At 37.4% G+C, this 22,688-nt stretch overlaps 1 protein-coding gene across 4 annotated transcripts in view; it reads right to left on the bottom strand.

Annotated features, from left to right (window-relative positions):
• The window catches only part of LOC106869725 (lipase maturation factor 2), a 78,485-nt gene extending 57,929 nt beyond the window's left edge, over nt 1-20,556 (bottom strand). For all 4 annotated transcript variants that reach the window (XM_014915574.3, XM_014915575.3, XM_014915572.3 and 1 more), the window contains exon 1: nt 20,451-20,556. In XM_014915574.3, the coding sequence (XP_014771060.2) occupies nt 20,451-20,544 (94 nt within the window). In that variant the 5' untranslated portion in view covers nt 20,545-20,556. The remainder of the gene's footprint in view (nt 1-20,450) is intronic.
• Nucleotides 20,557-22,688: the final 2,132 nt, after the last annotated feature.

The following is a 22,688-nucleotide window of genomic DNA, read 5'->3' as shown; positions in this document are numbered from 1 at the left end:
TGAAAACGTGTCAGCCATAGGAAACTATTACTTTGCTTCGGAAACAGGTTGGGGACATGAAGAGCATCCAGCCATAGAAAAATCTATTTAAACAAATTCCATTTGACCTTTGCAAGCACAGAACAATAAATGTTAAAACACTGGTAATGATAATATAATTATACATTTTGTTATAAAGAAAAAAAATTAAAATAAAAAAGGGAAAAAGTCTCATATAAACCAACAGTTTGCTACTACACCATCTGTTTCTGTTGAATTTACATAATCTGGTTAATTCTAAATACAGCAAAAATATAAATATAAATTCAGATAATCCTTGAAAAAAAAAATAATAATCAACAAGTTGATCAGACATCTTAAAGATATTGATTTCTTCGTTAGGCATAAGGTTGGTAATTTCATTAAAAATTTTTTTTTTTTTTTTTTGCTTCTCAAGGTGAAGTACAGCCATTAGATGGCATTGCAGTTTTATTTTTGTTCAGCCTCTCCCTGGCCTACACTAAGTGAAATCTATAATAGGTGTTCTAGTCATGAACATCCCGTTTGTTTCACCCCCACCTTACCCTGCTCAGACATTGTGTAATCGGAACTAAATTTATCCAATATGTCCATCGTTTGTTACAACAGCTAGTTGTGGTTTGAGAAGGAGATTTGGTCACTATTTCTAATAAGCAAAGCTTTGTAACTAAGACGTTCACTTCACAGCTACATGGTTTTAAAATTGATTGAACTTCACAGTACCTTGGGCAAATGTCTTATCATAGCTCAGGGTCAACCTAGCGATTGAAACTGAATAAAAACTGTATGGAAGCCCATCAGCAGAACCATTCTTATTCTGAAATGGTAGACTTAATCTGTTGAAAGCCACCACTTTGTACTTTGAGTACCTTTAATACAAACCATGCAACTGCAGGCATTCAGGCCAAGTCTCCATTCCACAAAAATACTGCAAAATTAATTGTCCAACACTGACAATTCTGCTAATCTACCACCCTGGACTGGTACTTTATTTTATTAACTCCCAAAGAACGGAAGGTGAAGTTGATCTTGGTGGGGGTGAATCATAACTGAGTTCAAACACAGAGCCAGAATAAATACCTGAATGTATTTTTGTCAGATACTCAAATGATTCTGTCAATTCCCTACTTTCGACTAATGTGTAATGTATATAGGAGATGCCTATTTATCTCCTCATGGTTTGTGAGTTCAACTTCACTTAGATCATTTCTGTATGAGAGTGAATAGGACACTTAATTCTACTCTGAATCAGCTTACTCAATGTTCCAGGTCTGCTTGAGTGTTACTCAGCAATAGACTATATCACTGTAGTTGGTAGATTCATAAGAGCATCAGACAAAAGGTCTGGTCATAGTACTTAGCTAAGTCCCTTTATAAACTGATTTCAAATCTCACCAAGGTCAACTTTGCTTTTAATCCTTTCGAGGTTGATAAAGTAGCAGTCAAGTTTGGGGGTCAATTTAACTGACTAATCCTTTACCCGAAATTTGTGGCCTTGCACTTATGTTACAAATCTATTATTATATCATACAGAGGCTCCTTCATTGGCAGCAAGTATTGTAAATCTGACAAGCAGTCTGTTAGCCTGTTGTACCAAGTTCAATTCCATTTGTGGGTATATTAGCTTAGCACAAGAGATGAGCTTAATCAAGATGACCTTATCAGTAGGTACATGGAAACTAATGAGTTAGAGTCACCACATGGAGATTTGAGCTCAGAACGAAGGAAGACTACCTATTATTGGTGTTTACCATATGCATATATCACACGTGGAGGCGCAATGGCCCAGTGGTTAGGGCAGCGGATTTGCGGTCATAGGATCGCGGTTTCGATTCCCAGACCGGGCATTGTGAGTGTTTATTGAGTGAAAACACCTAAAAGTTCCATGAGGCTCCGGCAGGGGATGGTGGCAAACTCTGCTGTACTCTTTCACCACAACTTTCTCTCACTCTTACATCCTGTTTTTGTTGTGCCTGAAATTCAAAGGGTCAGCCTTGTCACACTGTGTCACGCTGAATATATCCCTGAAAACTATGTTAAGGGTACACGTGTCTGTGGAGTGCTCAGCCACTTGCACGTTAATTTCACGAGCAGGCTGTTCCGTTGACCGGATCGACTGGAACCCTCGACGTCATAAGTGACGCAGTGCCAACAACAACAACGGTGTTTACCATATGCATATGTCACAACTATAGGAGAAGGATTTGGCACTATAAGCTAATGAATTAGTGGTCAAGTTTACAACACTTGCTGCCAATGAGGGAGCCTCTGTCATCATCATCCATCATTGTCCTCGTTTAGCATTGGCTTTCAATGCTGGTATCGGTAGAACAGTTTGACAGGGATGTTTGTAGTAGTCACAATGATGGTTATGATGGTGATAACAATAGTAGCTATGGAGACAATGTTCGTATCATATGTAGTGACGGTGATAATGGTGAAATAACAGCAACAATGATGACAAAGGCAATGGATTTGGTGCATGCCTTTTTCGGAGCCATCAATTAATTGTTCCAACCACGAAACCTTCCAACTACTATTTTCTCTTCTAGCACACAGTGAATACAGATTCTCAATTTTCACCAAAACTAGCCAAAGAAAACAAACACATAATACAAAAAGAAAAAAAGGAAAACAAAAAAAACAAAAAAAAACAGAAGTAGCCAGTGTTCATTGCCTAACCCAACTCTTATCAAGACCACCATCACCAGAATCATCATAACCATCAACAACCCCATCATTAATACCACTATCACCACCACCATCAACATGCATCGTTATCCTGATCACATTAACGTCACCACCAACACTATCGTCATTATTACCATCAATATTATTATAATCACCAATGCCATCAACTCCATCATTTCATCCAAGGCCTGTTTTCTATGTACAGGTTTGGCAGGTTTGTTTTTGTTTCCTAACAAAGACAAAAGTCTAGCTCCTCCTCCTCCTCCTACTCGTACTACTACTACTGCTACTACTACTACTACTACTTCAGAATGTTAAAAGGTGGGGCCTAACTAAATATAAGGAATTTAATCTAATAATACCATTGCAGCAACTCAACACCTTTATAACAACAAAATGATGGGAGAGAGAGAGAGAGAGAAAGGGAGAGAGAGGCAGGCAGACAGACAGAGAGCTAATGTCCTTAAGCTTTTTATTCTACCATTTCAGCCTGTCCACCACAGATTTTCCTGGCATACAACAGATTTCTAACAAAAGCGTAAGGCCACAAATTTGAAGGAATGGGTTAGTCAATTAAATTGGCCCCAGTACTTCACTGAGAATCTATTTTTTCAACCCCTGAAGATAAAAGAAGAAAAAAAGAAAGAAAAACCAAAGCTAACTTCAGTAAGATTTGAAATCAGAACATAATGGTAAGTAACTAAAATATCACGAGGCATTTAATCTGATGTTTTAACAATTCTTTTATCTTTTACTTGTTTCAGTTGTTGGACAGTGGCCATGCAGAGGTATCACCTTGAAGGGTTTTAGTCAAACAAAGCGATCCCCAAGGAACAAGACCAGAAATTAGGTGGGAAAGAATAGACAATTATACTGACGTCAACATTTGACTGCTGTTTCTATTTTTACATACATTAGTATATAAATCTGCTTTCTGCAGTTAAGAGTAATGGAATTTTGAGTGGATAGATTTGATTATTTTTTGTAGCCCTAATTCTGAGAAATCAAGGCCTATAGAAAAAAAGAATTATGTGGATACAAGCTATTTAATCTTCTCCGTGAAATAGATGGGAAAGCAAAAAATTTCACTCACATTTGGAGCTATGAAGGAGAGGTAGAAATATTTTTTGCCAGCTTGGGAAGTACTGATCTAAGCCATCTTCTTGATAATAACCAATGTTGTTGTTGTTGTTGGCACTCCGTCGCTTATGACGTCAAGGGTTCCAGTTGATCCGATCAACGGAACAGCCTGCTCGTGAAATTAACGTGCAAGTGGCTGAGCACTCCACAGACACGTGTACCCTTAACGTAGTTCTCGGGGATATTCAGCGTGACACAGTGTGACAAGGCTGACCCTTTGAATTACAGGCACAACAGAAACAGGAAGTCAGAGTGAGAGAAAGTTGTGGGGAAAGAGTACAGCAGGGTTCGCCACCCTTCCCCTGCCGGAGCCTCGTGGAGCTTTAGGTGTTTTCGCTCAATAAACACTCACAATGCCCGGTCTGGGAATCGAAACCGCGATCCTATGACCGCGAATCCGCTGCCCTAACCACTAGGCCATTGCGCCTCTATAATAATAACCAATAGTTAATAGTTAATGCATCCTGCCCCATCAGGTCATTAGTTAGACCACATACGTTAAAAGAATCTCACTCTTAGAATTCATATCGAGGATACTTTATATGAATATCAAATTATTCTCCAGTACTTGATTGGTACTTTAACAATCTGCCTGCTCATCCCAGCAGGATTTGAACTCAGAATGTAAAGGGCTGTAACTAACCACCAGATGAAATTTTATCCAATAGTTAGGCGATGGTACCATATAAACTACTGATTTCTAACACAGCCACAATACTTTGAATTTTTGAGGGAGGGGTATAGTTGATTATATTAATGCCAGTATTTTGACTGGGTCTTTATTTTATCAACCCCAGAAGGATGAAAGGGAAGGAAGACAATGGTAAGATTTGAACTCTGAAAGTCTCTAAATACAACAAGGCAGTTTGTTTGATGCTGTAACAATTCTAAAGAAACTCATTGTGAACTAAAGTCCAACAGATGTAAGGCAATGTCTAGTCTTGCTATAATAAAACATTGTGAAGTTACTGCTTCAACAGATTCCATTGAAAAACACAAATCATTATCATTTTCATCTTTGTTGTCATCATTTCTTTCAACACCTATTTTTGTGCACAAGTTTGGCAGGTTTGCCTTGTTTTCCACCATAAGTATTTCCATGTCCATTCAACCCCCCCCCCTGCTGGCATGAATTGAATAACGATGAGACTGCGTTTCTAAGCTAGATGCTCGTTCTGACTAAAGTCTTTCTAACCACTTCTAGCCATCATAGATCTGTAATACTATGGCTACTAACAATTCCATGAAAATAATAATAAGAAAAACCAAAACAAAATACATCATTAACCCAGTTGGTGCCAACCTACTTCAGATTACCTATGGACTTCCATATAAAAACCACCTTTAGTATTTCAACTGGCCATATCTGGCCCAAATATCCTATCTATTCTATGTTCAAACCAGTCTGATCCAGCCTCTCACACCTATCCTACAATGCCATTCTAAACACAAATAACCACATCACTGAAATCTCAAAGCTACAAGATAACTCATGATTAATTCAAAATAATGCGCAGGAGTGGCTGTGTGGGGTAAGTAGCTTGCTTACCAACCACATGGTTCCGGGTTCAGTCCCACTGTGTGGCATCTTGGGCAAGTGTCTTCTACTATAGCCTCGGGCCGACCAAAGCCTTGTGAGTGGATTTGGTAGACGGAAACTGAAAGAAGCCCGTCGTATATATGTATGTATATATGTGTGTGTGTGTGTGTGTGTTTGTGTGTCTGTGTTTGTCCCCCCTAGCATTGCTTGACAACCGATGCTGGTGTGTTTATGTCCCCGTCACTTAGCGGTTCGGCAAAAGGAACCGATAGAATAAGTACTAGGCTTACAAAGAATAAGTCCCGGGGTCGATTTGTTTGACTAAAGGCGGTGCTCCAGCATGGCCACAGTCAATTGACTGAAACAAGTAAAAGAGTAAAAGAGTAAATAAGCATTACATTTGACAGAGTAATCTGAATGCTAAAGGGTTAAAGTGATCTAAATTAAAACCTTCCATCAAAATTTTAACTTAATTTATGCTCCAAAAACCAAGATAACACTGATGTCTGGTAATAATTTCCTATCTTCTGAATGATGTTCTGAAAAAGTTATTTTATTAAAGTCGTTATTTTCAAAATTAATTGAAACAAAGACAGTTTATTTCAATAGAAATATGGTGACAAAAGGGTTACAAAATTACTACCAGTTTTTTGTGACCTCCAAATTCTACGACAAATTTTCTGTCGATTCCATCCTCATTAGTTAAATAGTTACCAGTCTTTCCCTTCCAAAAATTATGTGGTAACGAGGGCAGAATCTTTAATTTATTGCTAGTTCAGTGGTATGCATAGTGATGGTTTTCAGTATTCGAGTAAAGAGTCGGGGGATAAAGATTCTCTTTGGTACCCCTACTAAGCACTATAGGCCAGAGGAAATTTTGCACCCCTTCACACCTGCACAGGTAGTGATACATTTCCATCACCTGTCTCTTGATATACCTCTACATTCATATTTGGAGGGTTTTAATGAGTAGCTCTGTTTCCATTGATTGTTTTAATTGTTTAGCCCCGAGTCAGTTCAGATTGAGTAAATCCATGATCAACAGTATCTTCAGCTAAGACTGCTGGCATTCTGTCGCTTACGATGTCGAGGGTTCCAGTTGATCCGATCAACGGAACAGCCTGCTCGTGAAATTAACGTGCAAGTGGCTGAGCACTCCACAGACATGTGTACCCTTAACGTAGTTCTTGGGGATATTCAGCGTGACACAGTGTGACAAGGCTGGCCCTTTGAATTACAGGCACAACAGAAACAGGAAGTAAGAGTGAGAGAAAGTTGTGGTGAAAGAGTACAGCAGGGTTTGCCACCATCCCCTGCCGGAGCCTCGTGGAGCTTTTAGGTGTTTTCGTTCAATAAACACTCAAAATGCCCGGTCTGGGAATTGAAACCGCGATCCTATGACCACGAGTCCGCTGCCCTAACCACTAGGCCATTGCGCCTCCACTCAGCTAAGACTATTCCATCTTTTAAAGAACATTTAAGACTATATTATCTATTATGCTTTTCTTCTTTGTTTATAATGGTGGGGGTTTTGGTTTGAGAATTTGGCTGCTATTTCAACACTGATGGGAAGAAGGGAGAATCGCGTCTCTGGTTGTCTCTTCCCTGAAACAGAATGGTGCCCAGAGACCATGTGATGAGGTTAAACAAGATGACAAATTAAGTTTATCACGCATGTACATTGTTAGACAGAGAGTTCTTTTTCAGAACATCATTCAGAAGATAGGAAATTATTACCAGACATCAGTAAATATAAAGAAGAAGATAAATAAAAAAAAAACACATAATATCCATTGATCCTGTAGATGTTTCCAAAGAATCATCCAACATACAATTGCGGAAGAGAAAGCCTGATAAATATTCCTGACTGTGGCAGACAGCTGCTAGCTGCCACACGTTAAGCTGAATGTGAGCCAGAATCAATTAAATCAACACCACAAGAATAAAATGCAAAAAGCAATCCTCTCTTCATTCCATTAGATTAGAACTAAGAACCTAGAGGAAAGAAACTATATACAGAAAAATTGAGTCCAGCAATCTATCTCCACCATCCAAAAGAGAGCCTGCTAGAAATAGCAACCAAATCTCATTCAAATCATTGGGAAAATGCCTTTATTCCTTTATTTGTCTTCCTTCCAATCAGCCCTACAGACAAGCTCCTTCCATTTCAACAGGTAAGTAGGAATAACCTCCAGCAGATGAAACAGGAGGAGCTCATTCATAGTGTAGAATGAGAAAATTTATAGTCACTTTACTCCCCACCCATAGCAAGCATTCATATGAACTTTGCATAATGAAATACCGTGTACTTACAAGTCATTAATGTTTACGTACCAATGCCGACCGTTGCCAATGCCCCTTGACTGGCTCTTGTTGGGGGTGGCACATAAAATGCACCATTTTGAGTGTGGCCGTTGCCAGTACCGCCTGACTGGCCTTTGTGCCGGTGGCACGGAAAAGCACCCACTACACTCTCGGAGTGGTTGGTGTTAGGAAGGGCATCCAGCTGTAGAAACTCTGCCAAATTCAGATTGGAGCCTGGTGTAGCCATCTGGTTTCACCAGTCCTCAGTCAAATCGTCCAACCCATGCTAGCATGGAAAGCGGATGTTAAACGATGATGATGATGATCTCATAGTTTCTTTACGTCTAACATTTCGAGTATGAAACGTAAAATCAGTGCTGGCTATAATTTTTATAGGGAAACGTGTAATTTCAGTGCAATGCTAACACAGTAGTACACATTATTCACTTATAAAATCGTTTTTAATATACTTTGTTGCATATTATGAGTGCTCTTTTAATTGTTTCAGTCATTTGACTGTGGCCATGCTGGAGCACCGCTTTTAGTCGAGAAAACCAACTTCAGGATTTATTCTTTGTAAGCCTAGTACTTATTCTATCGGTCTCTTTTTGCCGAACCGCTAAGTTACGGGGACGTAAACACACCAGCAATGGTGTCAAGCGATGGTGGGGGGACAAACACAGACACACAAGCACACACACACATATCTACATATATATATATATATATATGTACGACAGGCTTCTTTCAGTTTCTGTCTACCAAATCCACTCACAAGGCTTTGGTCGGTCCGAGGCTATTGTAGAAGACACTTGCCCAAGGTGCCACGCAGTGGGACTGAACCCGGAACCATGTGGTTGGTAAGCAAGCTACTTACCACACAGCCACTCCTACTGGCTATAATTTTTATAGGGAATCTGTAGAGATGGCCATAACATGTAATTTCAGTGCAATGCTAACACAGTAGTACACAGTATTGACTTATAAAATCGTCTTTAATATACTTCGTTGCATATTATGGTCGCATAACAAAATACAGTGTGCCTACAAGTCAATAATGTTTATGTACCAGCTACCAGGAATGTGTTTAGTATGTAAAATTGGTATATCCAGTAACATTATACCGCGATATATAGTTGGCTATTTAACCCTTTCGATACCAACCTGGCTGAAACCGCCTGTGGTTCTGTAGTACAAATGTCTTTGATTTCATAAGTTCTGAATTAAAATCTTCCAAGTTTTAGTCACAATTTATGTTCCTAACACTAGCTTAATGATAACCATGTTCATCATCATCATCATCATCATCGTCTAACGTCTGCTTTCCATACTAGCGTGGGTTGGACGATTTGACTAACCAAGTTATTTTACTAAATTCTTTGTTATATCTAAAATTAATTGAAAGAAACACAGAGCATCTCAGAAGAAATACGGTAATGAAGAGTTAAGCAATGAGTTTGTAGATGATTAATGGGTTAGGTGGGGGCTGATCAAGGAGCAAAAGCTCCTGAAATATGGCATATATATATATATATATATATGCCCATTACCCAGATTTTCATCCTAAATCTTGTTCGTTCACATCTGACATCTTGGATATGGAATACCATAAGAAAATCAGTGCCAGCTATAACTTCTGTAGAATATCTGCAAAGATGACCTTAACACATAAACAACAGCTTGGTTATCAACTGGAGCAACTTTTGAACATAAATGTACAGGAGCAGAGCTGACCTAGGGTTGAAAAAAAGAAAAACCTAAAATTTGTGTCATTTCTGAGTATTGCACATGAATTTCTACTGAATAAACACTTATGTCCATACTATACATATTAATCTCTTTATAATTAATTAATCTTTTTTTGTTAAATGCTAAAGAGTTTTCTTTTTTTTTCTTCTTCTTACATAATAACCAAAATTAAATCCTGTATGTATTATTACTCTAAATATAAAGTAGGAAAAGTAGGTCACATGAGAGGCCATGGGAGATAAACATGTCATTGGAGTTGAACCATTAAGGGTCTTTGTAGATTTGGGGATATATATGTACATATATATATACACACACACACACACACATATAAGGAAAAAAAACCAGGATAACAAATCAAAAGTAAAAGACATGGAAAAGCACAAACGTGGACAAAACTCTGCCCTCTTCAGTTGTTGAATGAAGGTCAAAACAATTTTGGGATATTACTTTAGAGAGACAGCCAGACAGAGTGTGTGTGTGTGTGTGTGTGTGTGTGTGTGTGTGTGTGTGTGTGTGTGTGTGTGTGTGAGTGTGTGTGCATGGACAGACAGACAGACAGACAGATGTATATAAATAAGAGAGAGAGAGAGAGAGAGAGAGAGAGAGAGAGAGAGAGAGAGAGATCATCATCATCTTAACATCCACTCTTCTATGCTCATATAGGTGAGACTAAATTTGTTGAAGGTAGATGCTCTTCCTATTAACCAATTCTCACTGGTTTCCAAATAAAGAAATATTTCCTTATGGCCTGAATGTCTTTATAATAAAAGAGCGGAAGCAAAGCACACTGCTTCTATGACAATGATTCTGGTTTACAACTATCAAAAAAAGAAAAAGGGAGACAAACATACACACATGGTATCCCCTAAAATGTATACACACTTTAACAGCTGATAATTCAATTTTCATTTCTTTTTAAATTTAACCAATTAGAAATAATGAATGGAACCAGACTAAGCTTTGAACGAAGAAAAGTTCAGCCTAAAAAGTGCTACTAGAAGATTAAAACTGCAGTCAAAGTTCAAAGACAAGTACAAAACCAGTTTAAGAAGGAATTTCAAATAGATCTATCTACATGACTAGCCATCACTTAAATTAGAGATAAGTTTTAAGGAAGAAATGTTCTGGAAAACTACCGGCATTGATGAGCTCCACAAAGCTAGAAGAGGTATTAGAAACATATCGCCAGATAACAAGAAAATTTATGGAGCAAGTGAGTCATGAGATAGGAATTTCTAAATCGAGTGCTTACTGCATTTTTCAAGCACTGTCATTGGAAAAGTTACATTCCAAGAATAGTCCATGCTCTCAATGAAGGTGATCCAGATTGAAGAGGGGTAGTTTTTTCAAATGGTACTTGGAAAGAAGTTTAGAAGATACTTTCTAACGAAGACTGTTTGGAGCAACGAGGCATCGTTTAAATTAAATGGCTCAATCACCACAAATACACCAACCAAGGACCTGAAAATCTGTATATTACAGAGGAACATCATGTTAAATTTCCAGGAATTTTATATACATATATATGTGTGTGTGTGTGTGTGTGTGTGTGTGTTACTGTCTCCTTCCTTGACATAACGTGATAGTAGGGCATGTCACCATCATGGTGTCCATTTCCAGTCTTCCATGAAAACATATTAACTTACTTACAAACATAAGGGTTAGCAACATGAAAGGCATCAGGTGGTGCAAAATTTGTTTCAACAAATTTCAGATAACTCATATGAGCAGAGAAAAGTGGACATTAAAACAATTATTATTATTATTATTATTACCACCACCACCAAGTGAGAGAGCAGCAAATGCCATCAAAGAGATGCTGGGATACAAATATACAGAGTCCAATGCACCCATCATGACTCTGCCTGATTAGTGTACACCAGGCATATGCATCACAACTGCATGTGCACAACATGGTGACCTCATATCAAAATAAACAGCCCATGACTTTGCAGGTGGAGCCCAGTTAGAATTTTCTTCAAGTCAAGTAGCCCATCCTGCTCAAAAGGTCCCTGAATAAATGTTGTTTAAGGATGATGAACGAAACACCCATGTTTCCTGAGGTGAATTATTCAAACCTCAAATAATCCCTCTAGACTCATAACTATGATGCTTCCCTACTACTCCTGCTTGTAATCAGAGATGAATGTATCATCAACCATTAAGGGATATGCTCAACTGGTTACGGTCGAGCGACTGATAAGCAAATTTGTGCTATTGAGCAGAATATTTGCTGTAGATCTTTTACATCAAGACAAAACATATACATATTAACACATCCAATCTATTAAGACCAGAAGTCATGAGAGTCACTGCCTGGTATTGCATCAGGGCAGTTTATGATTATTATTATTTACATATGAAAGTGAATCATAATTACCTGCAATGTATTATAATCTTATTTCTAATTGAGAAGAAAATTATTTGTATATGCAATACTAGACACTATTTTCCTCTAATCACTATATTACAGGTCCAAACCTGAAACGTCGATTAAGTTGTCACTGATCTTTCTGCTTGCTCCACACAAGATACAAAAAAAAGAGAGAACAATGAATCATTAATTATTCAAAACACACATACAATTTTCCTATTACTAGCATATGCATCACTAGCTATGGTCTCTTTCTCATCACTACAGTGCAGGTTTTGAATTTACAACATCAATCAAGTTATCATTATTAAGTTAACTAAATTTGTTGTAGGTGGTTTAATGAGTAACACCATGACTAATTTGCTAATTAATTTACCATTTCATTAATAGAAATTAGTCCATTGGAAAGAATCACTAAATGATCTCCTTCAAAGTTGCCATCAACAAAGAATGTTGTAAGGTACTGTGCCCCTTTATGATTCATGACACTTGCATGTGTGAACAATTTTTAATTTTTTTAATTTATTCAATAGATAGCCCTAGTGGCAAAGCTATTTCCCCTGTACTGTGCCAAAGGTATTTGATGGATTTCAGCCCCCAATACATATTGCATCCCACAGAAAATTGATTACAGAATGCATTTTTGGAGCAAACTGAAGCAGTGCAACTATTGTTGATGAAATAACAATGACAACATTATTGGTAATCAAACTTGCAGCAGGGTGAATACAGGGAAATAACTAGGAGTGTGCTCACAACTAATTTTCCTAGAATAATTTCTAAGAGCAAACAAGAAGAATTAATGACATCTTAATATTAGTACCAGCAGGTATACATCTATAACTTATGATCATATGCATACTTGTATCCACAGGTATATGCATACACACACACACACACACACACACATATATATATATATGACGCTGAGACCCCCTTCAGTCATGACTGACCATAGGATTGCACCTAGAAAGTTACCCTCTCAGGCACAAGTCCGGACAAGGTCATTTTATGGAAGACCAGCATACCGGCCTCCTCTCTCCACGCCACTAGTGTTATCCAAGGAAAAGGAAAAGGCCGATACAGCTTGGCACCAGTGACGTCGCAACTCTTTTCTACAGCTGAGTGAACTGGAGCAACGTGAAATAAAGTGTCTTGCTCAAGAACACAACACGCAGCCCAGTCTGGGATTCGAACTCACAACCTCTTGATCATAAGCTCGATGCTCTAACCACTGAGCCATGCGCCTTCACACACACACACACACACACACACACACACACACACATGTATATATATATATAATTATAAATACACACACAAACACATAAACGCAATTGTCCAAGATGCTTCTGTATGGAATCTTGAGCAAGTGCCTTTGACTAAACCTCAAACTGGCCAAGACCTCATGAGTGATGTGGTAAACAGAACATGAAAGATGTCCATTGTGTACATACACATGCACACATATCCATTACAGTGTTCCTTGCTTTTATATTGGATGAGCATTGAGGAAATTGGCAGTAGAGCTTGCAAAAACTATGCAAACCAAGCAGAGAGATGCAGTTAACAAGGTAAAAGCTGGTGGTAAATTCAGCATGGTGATAAACTGAGCAGTTTATCAATTGGTGATAAATTAAGCACGAGTACATTAAGACTCAGTCCCCATCCTGCTTCTGTTCAGTATAACTCTCCAAACCATAGTAGAGATATTTAAGAACAGCCAATAGGGACTCTTTTAAGCTGATGACCTAGCTTTTATAGCAGAATCAGTAGTGGAATTAGAAAAGAAATTCCAGGCATGGAAACAAAACCTGGAATCAAAGAAACCCTCTCAAAGTGAATGTAACAAAGGCTAAAGTCTTAATAAGTAGAAAAGACAGGACCCTGTTACCACCAGGGAAATAAATATTCTTGCTTGATATGTAGGAAAGGGGTAGGTAGGAATTGTATACAGTGCACTATGAATGCACATGAGGTGCAATGCGATTGTTGTTGTTGGCACTCCGTCGCTTACGACTTCGAGGGTTCCAGTTGATCCGATCAACGGAACATCTTGCTCGTGAAATTAACGTGCAAGTGGCTGAGCACTCCACAGACACGTGTACCCTTAACATAGTTCTCAGGGATATTCAGCGTGACACAGTGTGACAAGGCTGACCCTTTGAATTACAGGCACAACAGAAACAGGAAGTAAGAGTGAGAGAAAGTTGTGATGAAAGAGTACAGCAGGGTTCACCACCATCCCCTGCCGGAGCCTCGTGGAGCTTTTAGGTGTTTTCGCTCAATAAACACTCACAACGCCAGGTCTGGGAATCGAAACCGCGTTCCTATAACCGCGAGTCCGCTGCCTTAACCACTGGAATGGTAGGTTATGGGAAAACATAGTGACCATTGTAAGAACCAGTTGGCAATAGCTCAGGAAGCTGTTACCTCTGCTGGTAACAAAGGGCTACTCCCTCAGTACAAAGTATGTTGCTGCATGCTAGTGAAACAGCTATAACCATAGAGGATCTGCACAGACTAGAGAAACAAGCATGCTTCATTAGATGTGTAATACGAGTGTACATGAATGAAAGAGCACAAATAATCTGTGAGAAAAAAACTGAACATTAGAGGAATAAGGTGTGGTGTGCAAGAGAGAAGACTTGATGAGAAAATGCGATGAGTATGGAGGAGGACAGCTGTTTGAAGTTATGCCATGCACTCAGAATAGAACCTGCTGGATTTTTGTTACGTTATTTTTATTACAATTTAAAAGTAAAATATAAAATTTCTTACAAAGATTCTACAGGCATTGATTTTTTAAAACATGGAATGGGGGCTACGAATCTAAACAAACTACATTATTATTATTTTCTTTTTGTATCTTCAAATTGTAAAAAAAAAAAAAAAAAAAAAAACAAAAACAGATTCACCAAGAGTTGAAAATGTGACAAGGACAGGTAGCTAACAAAAAAAAAAAAAAAAAGGTCGAAACAGGAGGTGGATATACTATTTTGAGAAATTCTCAAAATAGCTAAGATAATAGTGTTGCGACAGTTAGGGAGCCTAGAAAGGAGACAAGCTGCGAGTTACTTCCCTTATTAATGAGGCTAACAGCCAGGTTTGGCACCGGATGATATTCCTTGTAACATTCGTTCTGGCTCTTTTGAGACGTTTTGAGTTCAAATCCTGCCGAACTCAACATTGTCTTTCGTCTCCTACACATATATACTAGTTTAGTGGTGTACGATTTTTAACATCATCTTTCAAAATTTTATCGCATCTCGAAACTTAGCATATTTTTAACCTACAATAATAATCTTTCCATTCCTGTAATAGCTACAATCCTTTTTCATATCACGAATACATGCTGATGTTCAGAGTACAGGCTTTGAATCACAGTTAATATACTTTATTTTATTAACCCATTAAGTCCCCAGATACTTAAATTTCTGAATATTACTTTTAAATTTTTACAAATGATTGAAAATAGTTTAAAATGAAAAAAATAATTATTAAAACTCCCTTCAAGTAGAAATGGAAATACTCAGTGTCCTATAAATAGGACACTGAGACGATGTGACATAGCTTATTTAATGTTTTCATTTAGTGTCCTATTTATAGGACAGTGGGACTTAATGGGTTAAAGTAGATGAAAACACAAGCAGTCCTTGCATTATTTTTTAGATATAAAAACATGCTGAGATTCTGGTCTTGACAAAAAAATTAAAAACTTGAAACGAGACGATTTATCACTGCCTAAAATATATTAAGCCCCACCACCAATGCATGCATGCACACATACATACATACGAACACACACACATTCCTTTTGAGTTTGTTGCTCAGGCCTCTCCAAACTTGGGCTCTCCAATCGGATGGTTTGTCCTCCGGCTGTTGCAAATGGAAAACCCGGTCTCCTCACTAGCAAGTCTGCCTCATACTCCATCTCCCATGTGTTGTGCAGTTTGGGGAGGAGAACTGGCTGAACGCCAGCGATAAAGAGTAGTAATTGCTGGGTTTTCTTATTACACGGTTGAATCATTTCATGCTCTTCCTTATTATAACGATATCGGTGTATCTCGTACGAAGAGCTTTTCTTTGTCAGTTTTAAATTATTAGTGAGGTACATATTCCCAAAATGTGGGTTGCAATTGGGAAAATAAAGGCATGCAACCCAATTTTGACTCGCTGACACACTATATATATATATATATATATAAACAAATAGTAAATGAGTATATGCATATATACGTACAGGTATGTGCATACCGATATATATATGGTAGCTGATGAAGGAAAATGTTCTCTATGTGGCCTGTGTGTTTTCTGTACTCTGGTTATTATTATTTTTTTTTGTCTACGTTTTGTTTGCAATGTCCTGTACCCAGATATGCACCTATATATACAGGTAGACGTAGGTATGCACATACCTGTACGTATATTTGCATATGCTCATTTATTATTTGTTTTATTTATATATATATATATATATACATATATATATATATATATAAATGCAGTGACACAAAGCACGCGCTTAACACAATTGCTGATAGAAAGATTGTCAGGCGCACCACGTGTCATAGTGACATCGAAGAATGCAGAGAGAAAGAAGAAAAATGTTTACAGACAGGTAGAGAATTTTCAGAGACAAAGCAGTAAATATGACCAAATATCGTTGTAGATTATGCTTTTATCTGATGATGATGGTGGTGCTGTTTAGCCCAAGGCTTTGTATTTTAAGTCTATTAACATCTAGAATGTGATTTTTAAGGATATTAAAACAACCCTTGATAATTGATTGGTGCTTTATTTGGTCGATTCTGAAAGGATCAGAGATGAAGTTGACATCGGAACGATTCGAACTTGAAACGTAAAAGATCAGTAATTAAACACAGAAAGGTATTTTGTCCGATGTTTTAAACACCGCTGATTGGTCAGATGTATTAATTAAAGGCACTCTAGTTGTGACCATCTGGTCTCTTATTTATTATTTTTCCTTTTCGGTGGAGTTTCGGAAAAAGCAACACCACTCCATCCCCGTAATGAAAACAGAATTCGTGATTAAAAGAAAAAAAGAAAAAAAAAGAGAATCACAATCGAAAAAGTTACAACCAAGTGGTATGCTTCAAAACAGAAATGATGAGAAATGAGGAAAAAAATATTTCAAAAAAAGATAAATAAATAAATAAATAAAAATTAAAAAATGTCGCAGAAGCTTAATTTCTGCTGCTTAAATCACTGAAATCCAAAGTTACGGGGGTGCGATTATTCCGAAATTCAGCAGACAGTGAACAACATTATTAAATGTTTCATTGCTTTTTCTAAGACAATAGAATGTCATTTAAGAGGGATTTGGCTGCTGTCGAGCAAGAAATAGCGATAGATAAGAACTGCCAATTATTGTTGATATTGTTAAATGCCAACACATAGCTAGGCACTACAAGCACCTTAGGCTTGCCCGAGATGAATAAACACGTCACTAGCAATATCTAATTTCGCGTATCATTTGTATTTAGCTGCAAGAATTATTATGGTAACGAACACTCCAGATCGACAACGGGCCCAACTAGTGGTTTTTTACACTATAGAATTTGATGATCTAACTCTCCAGCATCTTTATAACTGCTAGCAAAAGCGACCGCATTCTCTAAATTCGTATTCCACCATCTCAATGAGGGAAGGATACATTGGACCACGTAGTACAAGATATACAAAAAAAAACACAAATCAAACAAGGCTGACCTGGGGTTAGGTAACAAGTTAATGCGATAAAGAAGTAGGGTGGGGGAGAGAAAATCGACCCTCAGACAAAAGATCTAGAACTACATTATCCAGTGTCAACATTCCGGTAAGGCACGATTTGATGGGGAAGGAGGCTTCGGTTGCTATTTCTAGCAAATCGAGCAACCACGTAGCGGAGTATATTCTTCGTATACCCGTTCTGTCTATGATAGGTAGAAGACAGAACATGGAAGTAGGAGCCTACATTTATTTCAAACCTTCCCTTCATGTATTTGTAGATACTAAGAATATATAAATACGCAATAAAATGGTGATTATGCACTCCAGTTGTATCTAACATGGACACGGGGTTTCAATCATTATATCCGATCGTCATTAAGTGTATTCCTTCCATATTCCTCGAAGTGTACGTAATCTTAGCCTGGATTCGAACTAGGAAACTTTACTTCTACAACGATAATTTCAATTTTTCCACATCTCACTTCACACATTCGTAATCTTTTCTTTTTCAATAAAAGTACTGGACTTCGAGGAGCATATTTTCCAAAACTCCACCGTTCTTTCTTATCCACCAAGCCACTCACAATCACCGTTAATTTAGAAATAAACGTTCCGAGTTCGAAAGAGGTATTAGAAAGACCACGAAGGCGGTGTTTGAGTTAACATCAAAGAATGGACAATGAGGGAGATGTTGGAAACCTGAAGTCAGATGGTGACCAGGATAGATGGAAATAACTGAGCACTTAACTCCTCTTTATTGAGTTTCAATGCAGTTTGGGACTATGTACACATCCAGCAAATATACATCAAACCTTTCAAACCGATCGATGTGATTGTAAATATACATTGCAAAGACGCGCTTAATATCAAGGAAAATTATTTCGGTAACATCTCTGACACAGCTCAGTACTGTAACATTTCGTCTGTTATAATTCCGTTTATATTTATGATAAATTATATGAATATAAACTGACAACAATACTTGACTGGTTACAATAATTTATCGATGATGGCGTGATGAAAAGTAAAGTTGAATTCAATAGCATTTGAACTCAGAATGTAAAATGCGTTGCTAAACACAATGAAGTATTTTGTACGCCACTCTCAGATTTTTATTATTTTTTTAATTCCAGGTAAGCCTTGAAATGAAAAATTACTTAATAAAAGCAAAGCCGAACAATTAAAAAAAAATTCACTTTGCAATCACTAGGCTTCGGGTTTGATCTCACTGATTGACATCTTACGCAAGTGTGTGTTATCTTAGCCTCGGATCGGACCTGGTATCGTAAGTGAAGTTGGGCAGACAGAAATTGTGCAGAAGTTTGCCGGGTGGAAGACTTCCCCGCAGTGTCAAGCTGATTCGGCCTAAGGGTACACATGATTATGGACCTTACTCAGCCACATACACTCCAATTCAATAAGCAGACTGTCAGTCGTTCGAACTCAATACTCCATAATCGAAAGTAACAGAAATTCATTCAGTATCTAACTTAAATGAATTTGTGATATAAAACTTTCGAACCAACTGTATGTGAAATTCAATGATCACTATTATTCATTTATTTGTCTATTTACACCATTTGGCGAATCAGTGTTAACTTTATACCACAAAATTAACAAATATTTTAAAGTCGCACAACAAACTCCGGGAGTCGTGGAATGTAAGAGAAGACTAAATTTAGAAAACAAACTAACTAGTAAATGTTTCCTTGTTCACTATAACATAAGCAGTCAAATATAGAGATGAGAGAAAGAGAGAGAGAGAGAGAGAGAGCAGATATAAAATTTAGATTTTCTTTACATCTCTCACCAAATAAAATAATCTAAACAAATTATTGCGCATGGCTGCTTGATATTATTTAAACCTCACTACGAAAAAAAAGTTGCCGAAAAACTTATGGGAAAGAATAAATGTTAACGAATGCATAGGGACATCTTAATTTGGGGAAGAAAAAAAAATCAGCTATAGAGAAGAGAGTACGTGGTATTCACGGTTATCCTAAGGCCGTTAGGTATTTAAGTGTAGTAAAATGGCTCAAACTGAGAGTCGAAATCTGATCGTAGTTTTTATTTCTCGTCTTCTATCTGCTCGCTTATAAGCGTTTTTAAAACGATAACCTGTGCATGCATAGAGTTGGGAATACTTTATAAGCACGCAGACAGAGATAGATATCTTATTTTTTAAACCATTCGTAACAGATCTTCAGAAAATCCGCCTATATATATATGTATAGTTGACTGTCGAAATCTAGTGACGACGACCGGTTCCTTCTTTGACTGAGACTTTTTAGGAATGCGAACAGACCCCACAAGCCTTACTGCAAGTGGAGCATGTATGCGAAGGTGGTGACGGTAGTAATTAGGGCAGCAATGGTTGCATCAAGTGTGCATGCATCAAGTTGGATAAGCAATCTCTAAAACAAGAGTGTGTGTGTGTGTGTATACATACAGGCATTATATATACAAACACACACAGGTATTATATATATATATATACATGCACAGATATTACACATATAGATATATACACATGGATATTACACACACAAATATGTGTGTGTAATATATATATATTGATAGAAAAGACAACAAAACTTGCGGCTTTGCTCCGGCATACACACACATATATATATATATATATATATATATATATATATATATATATATATATATGCCGGAGCAGAGTCGCAAGTTTTAAATTGAACGAAAAGTATTCGGGCCAGCACACACATCAAGCAACTCACAACGAAAGCACCTGCCTCGATCAACCTTGAATCAAAGCGCCGCTGTTTATCAGTTACCAGTGGAAAAGTGTTCAATGAAAACTTTCAAAATCAACACAACAAATGTCCCAAATGGATACAATAAGAAACAATAAGAATCAAGCAGGAAGCTCACCTGGAATTTGCACATAATATGACGCAAATGCAAATAGATAAATAACTGACATACACCAGAGAAAGACATCTCTTGTCTTGCTGACTAACGCCATCTTCCCTCTCTCACTCGCTTGCTCACACTCTCACTCATTAGCTTTCTTATTCCTCTCGCTCCCTCTATCTCTCATTCACGTTTTCGTTTTCTTTCTCTTTATTTATCTCGCTCAATTGCCTCCTCTCTCTCTTAGTTATAAGCTTTCTTTTTTTCTCTCTAAATCTCTCTTACTCTTTAATTTTTTCCTTTTTCTTTTGCACTCTCACTTCTTTACATTCTTTTTCTCTCTATTACTCTCTCTTTCACTCACTTGTTAGCTTTCTTTATCTCATCTGATCTATCTATGTTTATATACACATATCTAGATAATCACTCCGCTCTCTATCTCTTCCTCCTATAAATATAAATATGTATCTATATATATACATATATATGGATAGCTTCACACACGCACGCACGGTGATTCCGTTACGTGTGTGTGTGTGCGCATATTTATAGAGAAAGAGGGAAACTGTGCGTGTGCCTCTCTTCCTCTCTCATGTTTGAGTGCTGAGTGAAAGAGGAGGGAAGTTTAACCGACAATATAAAATGAAGTCGAAGTGAGAACGTGCGAAGGCGGAGCAGCGAGAGCAAAGCAAAGGAAGTTGTGTATGTGTATACATGTTGCTTTCTTGTGTGTGTATATATATATATATATATATATATATATATATATATATATATATATATATATATATATATAGAGGGAGAGAGACAGACAGACAGTTAGGCAGACAAAGGGAATAGAAGCTATGATGCAGAGGAGTTAAGTAAGTAGCAAGGAATATAAAAGCGAAAAGGAAATAATAGTAAATAGAAATGCTGTAGTAGTTGTTTAACCCTAAGCCCAACATGAACACGTAGATCTATGAATCATAAGTACTGGAGCCAGGCAGGTATTGTGTATGTGTAATTTTTCGGAGGGTAGCGTGTTATTTGAGGGTAATTAAGCTGGTGCTTCAAGTAAATCGAGCGACCACATAGAAGCTCTGCCATTTGCTTGTAAATATAATTGTTGTTATTAAGCTTCCTGACGACCCGGACCTATGATCACTTGACGATGTAGCCACGAACATCCCGTTTTTGTTTATTTTTATTTTTGGAGTGGGGGCACAGTACACCTATTACCACATTATCCAATGCGTCTTTTGTTTCTCAGAACCCAAGACGTAAAGACGGACGAAATGTTACTAAGCATTTTGTCCGGCGTGCTAACGATTCTGTCAGTTCACCGCCTTATTGGCTCTGTATATTAAAAGTTATATTAATATTGTAGAAGGGGGAGTTGTGATAATATGAGAAAGCATGTGGTTCGTAAGCAAGCGGCTTACCACACAGCCACTCCTACGCCAAACTGAACGGAGATGTAGAAATATTGAAGCTATTCGGCAATGTCCAGACGCCCCACCCACTTTTCTTTAAAAAAAAATTAATAAACAAATAAGATAAAAATTGTTTGGATTCCAATGTTTTCTACAACGGATATTACGATTTTGCAAAAAGGAGAAAAACTTTTCAAATAGTTTAATTTCCAGCTCAAATCTGCACACACACACACACACACACACACACACAATTTTGTTTTTAACTTTTATGTTTTTTTTTTTTTGTATGTGAAGAATTCCACGTTTAAAAATTTCCTATCTTTTATCTTATACTTGTCTCGGTCATTAAGATATAGCCATCCTGGAGCACTGCTTTGGAGGGTTTTTGTTGAATAAACCAACCTCGGTACTTAATTTCTTTTGTATTTCAAGTCTAGTACTTATTCCATCAATGTCTTTTGCCGAACCGCTAGATTAAAGGGATATAAACAAATCAACGTAAGTAGTCAAGTGTCCAAGGGCAAATATATACACACATTCTTTTATTCATTTTCACGTATTTATTTCAATCATTAGATTGCAACCATCCTAGAGTACCACTGGTACTTATTCTATTGGTCTCTTTCGCCGAACTGCTAAGTTACGGGGACATAGAAACGCCAACACCGGTTCCCAATCGATGGTAGGACACACACACACACACACATATAAGAAATGGAAAACAAAATAAATTGAACAATTATAAATTCAGTTCAATTTAAATATTTTATACAAACAAATGACACAACTCACAAATTACAGCTGTTTCCGCTTCATTAATAAAACGAAGTTTTTCAGG

The sequence above is a fragment of the Octopus bimaculoides genome, chromosome 11 (genome assembly GCF_046866305.1).
Source record: "Octopus bimaculoides isolate indiv1 chromosome 11, ASM4686630v1, whole genome shotgun sequence".
NCBI classification, from domain to species: domain Eukaryota; kingdom Metazoa; phylum Mollusca; class Cephalopoda; order Octopoda; family Octopodidae; genus Octopus; species Octopus bimaculoides.
The sequence above is the reverse complement of the archived record's forward strand: the minus strand, read 5'-3'. Positions and strand labels throughout refer to the sequence as shown.